This window comes from Phoenix dactylifera, chromosome 9 (assembly GCF_051530095.1).
Source record: "Phoenix dactylifera cultivar Ajwa chromosome 9, Ajwa_hap1_PhDact_Kaust_v1.1, whole genome shotgun sequence".
NCBI classification, from domain to species: domain Eukaryota; kingdom Viridiplantae; phylum Streptophyta; class Magnoliopsida; order Arecales; family Arecaceae; genus Phoenix; species Phoenix dactylifera.
In genome coordinates, this window is record NC_143198.1 from 30,958,342 (window position 1) to 30,969,391 (window position 11,050).

Sequence of the window (11,050 nt, forward strand, 5' to 3'; positions counted from 1 at the left end):
TGCAATTATTTTTTTTTAGATAAATGATTCTCAAAAATTTTCAGATTACCTCGTAATCTGGCATAGCCCAACCAAATAAACTCTTAGGGTATTTCATCTAAGCAAAAGTATGAAGCCTTTTAAGTCTTAGAACTGTTCTGGTTTTCTCATAGGACAGGATGGCAGCAGCACGTCCCGTTTCGACATTTGGTACAGGGAATGTCCTAAATGTGCTGATTAGGATGCTAGAATAATAGTAGGATGGTCTTTATCCCAACACCCGAGATGTCTCGTGAGACATCCTATCGGGATATGAGCCTTTGTACACGAGTTTCGGTAGATTTGCAGAATAAATCCAGATCCTAATTCAGTTAGGTCTCCATTGTTTTCATGGATTATTCCTCTCCAGGCACACCCAAAAAAGAGTAGTTTGAAAAAAAGGGGGAAAAAAAAGCAACTGAATTGGATGGCACCGACCAAATTATGATGAACAGTACAAATCAAACAGATGAAGATCGATTCAGCAATCCGATGAACTTAAATTGCAAAAAGAAGAAGAAGATCGAAGAAATAAAGTTTTTCCTTTGCTTCTAACTTCTCAGCGCTCAAGTTTCGTAGCAATTCAAGTGCCTGACTCGGTCATCAAAGATCGGTAACGAATAGAACCAGCAAGAGCTGAAGATTTAAAGGCTAAAGACATCTTATTTCGTTAAATATCTATTCAACTAAAACCGCAAAACATAAAATATTGCAGCGGAAAAAACAAGTCATAGTCTACTACTAATCGACCACGTTAAGTAAAAAAGATAGAGAGAAAGAAAAAGAAATATTTGCAAAAACGCTGATGTTCGTGAGATCAGCCGTCTCTCCCGCACGGATGCACGGCATCAAACGAGACGTTTATGGGTATTAATTATCAGGCCAAAGAAAGGCACCCATGGCGAAGTTTCTCTTCCCCTCGAGGTCGCCGGAGACGGGCAGACCGTACTGGGTAAGAAGGCGGTCGAGCTTCCACTCGGGCATCGTCTCGTAGTCAGCTCTCTTGTACCGGGGGTAGTGCACCGGCATCTGGAAGAAATCGCCGCCGCCGGCAATCTCTTTGGCTTGGCCGGCGACCAACCCCTGCTTCTTCCCCCGCATCACGGACTCCATGCCACCTTTCCCTCCCTCCCTCCCTCCCTCCGAGCTTTATTAGATTTTTGAGAGACGGTGGTGGCCGGTGGGCGTATATATAGGAGAAAGAGGGGGGTGGGTGAAAAAAGACCACTGATGAAACGATTGTTATTACTGTTGGGTTTGGAAAGTCTGGTGTCCGATTCCGTCTTCGTTTCGCACTCCTTTTTTACCGAAAGGAAAGAGCAGGCAGAACCGAGCGGATGAGAACAAGGAAATATCATCCCACCCGACGGCTCAACCAAAAGTTTTGACTCAAACTACCTATTCTTGTCTTTTTCAAATTTTTTAAATTAAATTTTCTTTCCAGTGTTGCTCGAAGTAGATGAGCTTGCGTGGTTATCAAGACTAGAATCTCATATCGACTTTGGTCAAGATATTAACCTGCAAGTTCCTGAAAATATCCTAATAATTGTATCGTATCTAAGTACAAATCCCATTTTTCTCAATATTTGATTACTTAAGAGGGTTATCCTAATCCTCTTATAAAGTGTGATATAGGAAACTTTACTTTTCATGTCTATGAAAGATAGCATTACTCGAGCTTTATATATAAGGGTGCAAGGGGATCAGGGTCATGACAGACAAACCTAGCCAGAAAACTACTTTTATACCCATATATGGGCAAATCTAAACCCCAAATTTCAATTGGGTTAGGATATGGATTCCTCGGAGTTGAACCCAATCTCAATAAATATAGAACAATTGAATCCGACCAAACCTACATCGGACCCACCATCTAAAAATATTAGCTCCATCCAAAGGCAAATTTGGCTCGGGATCCAAATTTCAAATCAAGGGAATGCGCCCAGCCTGACCCACTTACAATGAAATAGGCATACGAGGGTCGCTTTTGTCAGCTGGCTTTCACTCAAGTATAGAATAACAATGTGAACCAAGTTATCTCCGGTCAAAATTCGAAGTTCACAACCAATGCAATGCTACAGCAATAATGGAACAGCAACATAAACTGCAACAGTGAACATGTACACTTCCAGCTTCTTGACAACAATCAGCTGTGTCATTCAACAGTAATAGGTACCATTCCAACGGGGAAGAAACAATACTAGTTTGTGATTTGAAGACCAGCAGTATGGTCAATCTAGCACTGCAGTCTTCTAGTGATGTATCTGTTCATTCGTACCTGCTGCAGATATTGGAGACGTTGTGCAAACCTGTGCATGTTGTGGCTTCGAAAGTTTTGCTTCAATGTGGTCTCCAAGCTGCTCGTCTCTTATGCTAGTATTCTTGTTTGCTGAATCACTTTCTTTTTTTTTGTGCCGGGGGTTGCCACTAAAATCTTCATGCTTGTCGATATTCCGTATTGGGAAAATGCCATTTGGGATCAAGAGATACTCACTAAATTTTTGGTTCATCCAATAAGAGAACTAGCAAGGATTGATCACGATTCTGTTGTGCGCTTGACAGCAACTTCACTCAGGCTGTCAGACGCTGACTTCGATGTTGTTGGCAGGTCTACAAGCATATTTGCAGGCACAAAGTACATGTGTATCGACATAATGCAGATCACAATGCCCAAGAAAAGCTGAGAGAAATAAATAACATATCGGTCACTGAGTTGTATGAACACAAAGTACTGCTGGTTTTAGAATTCATATGGCAATATCGGGAACTGTCTCAACATCAAAGTAAACTTATACCTGCATCGTAGGCTTGATATTAAAAAGGTATATTGATAAAACCATTGTAAGTAGCATTGCCATCGATGTTGAATAGACCTGGAAATTTGAGGAGTGGACATGAAGAATGCAACATGAGTTTAGTATATCATGAGACACAATGGCAAAAATTATGTTTCATAACAAGGCATAACAACCAGAGCACAGATATCCACACTTTCTTAAAGTAGCTCAATGTATGGTATTTCCAACATATTGCTTGTCAGGCTTTTATGAGAATGATCAAATCCTTTTGACAATTTTTAGGTTCAATTTTAAAAGTTCGTTAAATAAAGAAAGTGATGTAATCAAAACCATATTTTCCACTTTGGCAAATGGATGTGTACAAAAATTTGTGCAAGCTAAATTATAACATGACTGGAATACATTACTCCAACTATCTGTCTTGGTAATTGAAAAGATCTGATTTGTTCTGTTAGATTTATGGGTCAAAAATCTCACTGAATTTTGTAAACTTGGTCAGGAGTACCATACTGTCCTGCACCTTCTTTGTCCAATTAAATTTATGAGCATTCATATTTCACTAAAATCATTTCAACGAATAAATTTGTGAATGAAATCTGCAGATTCCTGCGGCCATGACCTCTTGCAACATTTTGAAGCACAGGTCATCTTAATCTTGTAGCATGTTTCCCTCTCATAATCAATTATTTTTCAATTTTGACTCAGAACAACCAAATAATTTAACTGCATAAAAGTATAGGGAACTGTAAAGGCAAAATGTTTTTTTTGTTATTTGAAATCACGAAGATTGAGATGTTATAGGAGTAAGGAATAAAGAAAGACATTGACAGACAAGATGAGCAAGATAAAAGGTGGCATTACCTTTACAATATTGTCTGCATATTTCATCAACCATGACACCAGCAATCCAGAAGATCCTAAATTTAATATGACCAACCACGTCATAATTGTGTATCCATTAAAGAGGCGCTGCCACAAAACCCCCTTTTCAAATCCAACTCTAAAATCTTCCCAAAGAAGCCATGCCATATTAAAGATTGCACCAAATCTGACATAAATTAAACAAAGGATCAGCTGCCATGCACAAACGACGAGGATAAGTGCTTGAGAAGGAAAGAACTACGCCCAGATGTTTAATTTTAACATAGCTAGAGATGCGTGTCTTTCTCATGTCAGGGTTGGGATTAGAGATCTGTTTGTGATCTTTTTCTTATAATATTTTTGGGGTAGTTTATTTGCATCTGGTGGTTTATTTTCTTATAATAATCAGCTGCTAGGAGCCATTTAGAGGTGATCTTATGGAGTTTTAATGCATTAGAGCGCTCAGTTCTCTGTGTCTGTGTACAGACAAAGAGACATTTGTACATTGATACACTTTATGCAAAAGAAAAATTAGTCGTGTGCCTTTCTTATCGGTCCTTTTTTGCTTCTTTCACTCAAAGAAGGAAAGATGGCTGACATCAATTAAAAAACTGTAATTAGAAATCACTGTGACAAGATTGACATCAGAGTGCTTAAATCATAGTAGGTATAATAGTTTAGAGTGGCAGAATAAATTTGATATTGAGGAGTCTTGGCTGACTCAATACCTAAGAATAAAGGAAAGCCTTTGTAGTGTAGGCCTTCTGGAAGTGGAGGAAGGTATGATTTTAATGTTTCCTATCTTAATTTAAGGCTAAAGTTTTGAACATTTAACATCATCGATTCAGATCATTTCTTTGGTTTTTTAAAGGTCTGAATGAAGCTATCTGATTCCAGTCAGATCCGTGTCAACATTTGACACACTGTTTTAGTATAAAGCAAAAGATGGCAAAATTCAATCAAACCAGTGATGTTCTTCAAGACAAACCATTATATTGAGGAGTTTCCTTTGATGCATTTGAAAGATCAAGCAATGAATGCCACAGTTTTGGATGGGCAGATAAGGATACCTACGTGTATAATTGAACATTCTGCCAGTAAAGGCTGTCATTATTCTTCTTCATAAGATATTCCGTATAAACACCAGCAAGAGCTGAAAGACAGGCGGACAAGAGCCCCAGCATGTATCCCTCTATTGGTGCTGAGAAAAGGGAGTCACATGAAGACTCTCCACAACCCTTTACCTGCATCAGAACAAAAAAGTATTCCTCGTAAATAATTGAGGAAAGCTGCAATGGGTAATTGTTGGACTCAATTAGATAAAAAACATTGTTAGAAATGCAATATCGACAATTCCTTTGACAAACTGTTTTTCTAAAAAAAATCATGATACATACTATCAATTGAAACACAATAAATGTCCATCATGGTCTTCTCAACTAATATTTGACATGTTGCTGAAGCAATGGAAATGTAAAGCGGCATGCATGCACAACCATGCACAACGCATGTGCGCATGTGTGCAAGAGAGAGAGAGAGAAAGAGAGGTTAGAAGAAAACAAGAATGCTCTAATTAATTCCAAGTTTGCATGCAGCTAGGGCAGCAACTGTGCAACCATGACAAGTTAGGATACAAAAGACAACCTATCTTTGTGATGTGTGAATTGCTTCATCAACTTGCATTAGTTATCTTAAGGAAACATAGATAATAGCTTCTTTGACATGGAAATGTAAATGTCCCTTCTATGCTACTTAAAATCAACTTCTAGAAGCCTGGTTTTGTATTATTGACAAATTGTAATGGGCCAATAATTTTACTTAATTCAGATATCGAGAATCCTTTGGACAAATTATTTTTTAAAAAAAAACAATGATACATACTATAAATTGAAACATAATAAATGTCCATCATGGTCTTCTCAGCTAATATTTGACAAGTTGCTGAAGCAATGGAACTGTTAAGCAGAGTGCATGTGCAACCATACACATTGAGAGAGAGAGGTTAAAAGAAAACAAGGATGCTCTAATTAATTTTGAGTTTGCATGCAGCTAGGGCAGCAACTGTGCAACCATGTCAAGTTAGAATACAAATGACAACCTACCTTTGTGATGTGTGAATTGCTTCATCAACTTGCATTAGTTATCTTAAGGAAACATAGATAATAGCTTGTTTCACATGGATATGTAAATGTGCCTTCTATGCTACTTAAAATCAACTTCTAGAAGCCTCTTTTAGTGCTATTGCCAAATTCTTTGTGCAATTTCTTTTTAAGTTGAAAAGGAGGACATATAGAATTTCAATTTAATTGCAATGAACAGAGCAAGTTGAGAGGGCAAGGCATATAAAATAAGGACGTTCGCTAAGGAGAGGCTGCAAACTTCCATCTATGCTAAAAACTGTTTAAAAGACAGCTCTGTTGATACCTAGATGCCATTTAGGTTTCATTTAGCATCCTGAAACTGAAAGAACAAACTTGCAGTGGTCTAAATTGGAAAAGTCAGACATTCTGCTTCATGATTTATAGATACACAGACACAGATTAAAAAAAATCTTGGTAAAACTTGAAAAATTGGATATGAACAACAATGTTCTAGATTAGTTCAGCTTAAGCTTGACACAAGCTTAGCATTAGCTTAGGTCACCATTTAGGTGTCATTGGCGATCTCCAATTTGACCTCAGGAAAGGCCATCAAAGACCAGGTCTAAAAGCTTTCACTTAGATTGAGATGTTTATATCCATCTTAGATAGTATGAAGTTATTGATATAACCAAATAAAGAAAAAGATGAACAAGCACAAGATGGGTCGGTAAATCAGCAAAGGCAATTAATTGGTTGCGAAAGGTGGTATCCTAGGTTGCAATTTCTTCAGTAGATAACTTAACCAAAAATCTATCAGTAAAATGCAGAGATTTGGAGAGGGCGGGGGGTGCGGAATGGGACATTTCAGAGCCAAATTGGAGTGCGCTACAGATGACCGATAACAAAGAAGCTGCATAGAAAAAAAAAGTACATTAAAGATTCACAGTTACCCATAAAGCAGAGGAATGTTAGTGAGCTTGGTTCTGATTGTCAGCAGATTTGTTTTGCTCCATCTGTTTCATATTTCCACTAACCCAGTAAGCATTAGTGAATAACGGATATAATGGCTGTTAGAAACCAATCCCCTTGCAGAACCAAAGGCCATCAGATGTAACATAGACTAGGCCATTTGATCCAGTGAATCACAGTTAAACCAGAGGGTAGTGCTTAGACATTCCAAAAGTTTTGAGAACAAATGAAAATGAATTAAATAAATATATGTTTTCCAGAATATGAACCAGAAAGCATGTATAAATAATTGATTCAAGATCATTCTGAAATTATGGACTGAATAAATAACAAGGTCAAAACACATTTACAAAATTACATACTGATGTATAGAAGCTGTACATGCAGAATAGAGCACAATGTATTAACTGCCATGATCATCAACTGTAAAATTGCATGGATGAACCTACCATGTTTGGACTTTGAAATCTGAACATGCAAAATCAACTGAATTTGTTATACTACTTCTACGGGCCAGCATGTGAGAAGATAAAACATAATGAACATCCACAATCCCATGAAGAAACTTTATAACTAAAATCACTAACAATTATCTGTTTGCTTGCAGTATTTCATGCTTAACAAATCAGCAACAAAACCACAGCCTAATAAACTTTAACCCCCAAAAGTACGATAATGATGGTATGATGGAACCCAAGCTCCATTTCTAGATTAAAAAAAAGAGTTTCCATTGTATCTAGCAAACCTGGCTCGTAGTTGTTCCAAGAGCTAATAAAATAATAGCCATCCACTGAAGATTTGACAGCTTCCTCCTTAGGAACAACCTAATTGCATAGTAACCAACAACTCAGAAATCATATCAAAAACTAATATCCTAATAAACTAATTTGTATCTATACATGGTACAATACCAGCTAACCAACATTAAATGAATTCTTCAGTTGGAACCTAATTATTCACTTCATTGAGACCCTTCAAAATCCCAAAAGTTGTACCTGAATAAGATCCCTGTTGTGACAATTTTCAGATTACCCATTATCTGATATGTTGATGGGTCCACAAAAGTTAAGGTAGCAAACTGAACATTGTTATGGACTAGGTAAATGATTGAAGGGATTGGAAACAGACGAACACTCTTCCAGTCTGTAGTCTTTCTTGGCGGAGGAGATGTTTGGCCCTCTTTCCAAAGAAGGAAACCTGATACCAGAAGCTGAAGTTCAAAAGCAAGAAAATGATGTCAGCAACACAAGGTCACAATTAACTTTCAAACAAAATGAAACTGCTTCTCAGGACATCCTGACTCACGGTCCCCAGATGTCTTTCCGAGGTTCAAGTAAATCTTCACTTAAAATGCTGTGCTTTTAGTTCTTTCTAAAAATTAGGCTATGAACAAACAAGGAAGACTCCTGATATGAAAGAAGTACCTTGAAGATTTCAGCAAGAAATGGAACAGTTGCATAATCATATTTATATTTGCCATTACTTTGGGAGAGCGTTGTCAAGATTCCCTGATTATAGGAAAGAAAAAGCAAGAGAGAGAATACATTAGTTTGACATTTGTTTCTATTAAGTCTACATTGGCAATGTAAGACCAAAAAGAGAAATTATCTACAATCGGTTTCAATAATTTTTGCCATCTTTGAGGAATAAAATGAAACAATGTACTTCAAATAGACGCCATGTTAACATGTTCTAAGAGAAGTTAAGCTCATGATTCCTCTTGTACTTAATTAGAATCCCAGTACTCACGAGAACCTAAGCTAATTCTACAGATTTAGCCAAGAACCAATATGTAAAGCTAGATATGAATCAATTAATCGGTTAAACTCTTATTTCTTCAGATGGTATGGTATGAATCAAATAGGTGGTAAGACAGGGAAGCGTACGTAACAAAAATAGCACATTTGAAACGCCTTACACCATAACGACTATAGCAGCTATAACGTTCAGCCTATGCCACAGAAGACAAAACAACATATAGAAAAGACAAAGGAAGGTTAGTTATTGAAAAAAGAAAGGGATCGAACACGGTAAATAATTTCAAAACGAGGGATTCTGCGAGGCTCTGACCTTCCAGAATATAGCGAAATTGCTTTTTGCCAAACGGCTACGATAGCTCCGGATAAAAGTGTTGAGATCGATGTTTCAATCGATGATTGTCAAAAAATGAGAAGGAATTGGTAAAGATCATGCCTAACGAGTTGTTTGCAGTAATGTCCGCGGAGTAAAGGAATATGGAGATGGTATCATGTGAAATTGCATACATGATGGATTTATACTACTTGTGTAAGAAACTCAGCAACCAAGTAATTAGCTGGCATTTCTACAGTGAATAGAGGTCAGAACCAATCTATGCGAAGAAATCGAACTGCAGCCACGCAAATCTCACCAATAAGTGCAAAATAGAAAGAGATTTTGGATTCTTGATAGCATATTAGGTAAAAATATGCATCGATCGCTATGAAATCGTACCCTAAAGTGCTCGTTACAAGAATACACGAATCGAAACGGATCCGAAGAGTTAGTTCCTCGATTGAAATCGAAGGAAATGCTTTCGATTAAAAAAAAAAAAAAGGCAAGAGATAAAGAAAGGAGAGATGGGAGAGAAATTATTAGGGTTTCTGTTTTCTTGGATTATTACCTGGGAGCTGGTGAGGAGAGTGAGAAGAGCAGCAACGAAGTACCACTGCATCCTCTCCTTTTGCTTCCCCTCTGCCGCAAGGGTTCTTTATTTAACTACTACAACAAGCTTATACATATATTGGGGATATATTGGGGTATTTAACTATATTTGACGTTGGACCCTTAGTGAAGAAGCATCCATCGTGCAGATATGGAAGCATTCCAAATTTTTTACTCATCCATCTACACAAATCTTAAAACATATTTAGTATATGAACCACCTATTGCATAGATCTTAAAGCATTCAAACTTCTTCATTCTCTATCTGCACAGATCTCAAAACATCCTTAGTATATAGCCCATATTTAAGGACCATTCATCACATAGATCTCAAAGCACTCCAAACTCTTTCCACATATCTCAAAGTATTCTTGGGATATGGCTTATAGCTGAGGATCACATACTATGTAGATCTCAAAGCACTTTAAACTCCTTCATTCATCTAGTTGCATAGATCTCAGAGCACCTTTAGAATATGGCCTATAGTTAAGGATCACCTACCTTATAGATCTCAAAGCACTCCGAACTCCATTTATCCACATAATCAAAGGATATTCGTTGATGTCCGAAAAAGAGGTTATTTTGATCATCGATTCTTCCTAAGATGGTCAACCTCAATCAGACCGCGTTTATTAAGGGGCATGGCATTGTTCACAATATTTTCTTATCCCTCGAATTCGTGGGAAAGTTTAACTTTGATGCCGACTGGTTAGCTAGAAGATCACTGTGGAATGGTTTAAAAATTTGAATGAACAATTTTTAAACATTTTAAAGCTGAGGGGGGTGTCTTTGGGATACGTCCAAACTTAAGAAGATGCCACTATAATTTTTTCTAAAAATTAGACTAAAAGTTAAGATTTGCCTAAAAAGAATATATCGGCTGGCTAGCCGCTCATGCATCCATATGGAGAGCCAAGAGATGGATGCTAGTCTTAATTGGGATGCAAAACCCAGTCTTAGTTGGGTGGCAGAAGACGAGACGAGATATTTCAAGCAGAGTCTTGAATTTGCTTGTCAATTGAGCATATTTGTCCTGGTCAAATATTCTTTTTCCATAACACGCACTTCCCCGAATGCGACCAAGATCGCATTTGAAAGATGCACCTAATCCAACAACTAGCGATAAGAATGGTAGCCTTGTAAGCAAGAAAACGACAAAGTTCCAACATCCAATGGACTTGAGGTCAGAATTTATCATCATGCTCATGTCATAACGCATAACCCAACATGGAGCCCTTGACGACAATTAGAGCGATCAATTGGTCGTATGATGATCTGTCGACGAGCGTGGCACACGCTAGCAAATTGCGCGCATCGTCGAGACCACTGATCGCCTGCCACGTTTCGGATTTGTGATAACCAACCCTCTCCCGCGGGGCACGCTAGTGTCCCCAGTCCCCCAAGAATGGCCTTATATTGAGAGAACATTACCAAACATGCCATTGCGTCTTCGTTGGCGGGTGGGTTGGTTACCCGGCAACGAACTCGGACGCACGACGAGCTGAACTATTCAACGCGGGACACGTGGCGCGCAGCGATTGCAAGAATTTTAAGATTTTTTAAATAATAAAAAATAGAAAAAAACCACTCCAGAGTTAAGGAGAATTCGACCAATCTCTCCATAATTATACTCCTACTTGT

General features: G+C 37.9%; 2 protein-coding genes across 2 annotated transcripts; both read right to left on the bottom strand.

Moving 5' to 3' along the window:
- Nucleotides 1-741: 741 nt before the first annotated feature.
- On the bottom strand, nt 742-1,137 carry LOC149752932 (uncharacterized). Its single transcript, XM_089925601.1, has one exon. It carries the CDS (start codon nt 1,129-1,131, stop codon nt 889-891), a length of 243 nt encoding a protein of 80 aa, XP_089781727.1. The 5' UTR covers nt 1,132-1,137; the 3' UTR covers nt 742-888.
- A 766-nt stretch (nt 1,138-1,903) lies between these two features.
- LOC103708350 (CMP-sialic acid transporter 1-like) lies at nt 1,904-9,524 on the bottom strand. Its single transcript, XM_008793237.6, has 8 exons — nt 9,369-9,524; nt 8,152-8,235; nt 7,723-7,937; nt 7,473-7,551; nt 4,752-4,921; nt 3,678-3,864; nt 2,814-2,891; nt 1,904-2,698 (listed from the first exon to the last, which is right to left on the bottom strand). Exons 1-8 carry the CDS (start codon nt 9,417-9,419, stop codon nt 2,555-2,557), a joined length of 1,008 nt encoding a protein of 335 aa, XP_008791459.1. The 5' UTR covers nt 9,420-9,524; the 3' UTR covers nt 1,904-2,554.
- Nucleotides 9,525-11,050: the final 1,526 nt, after the last annotated feature.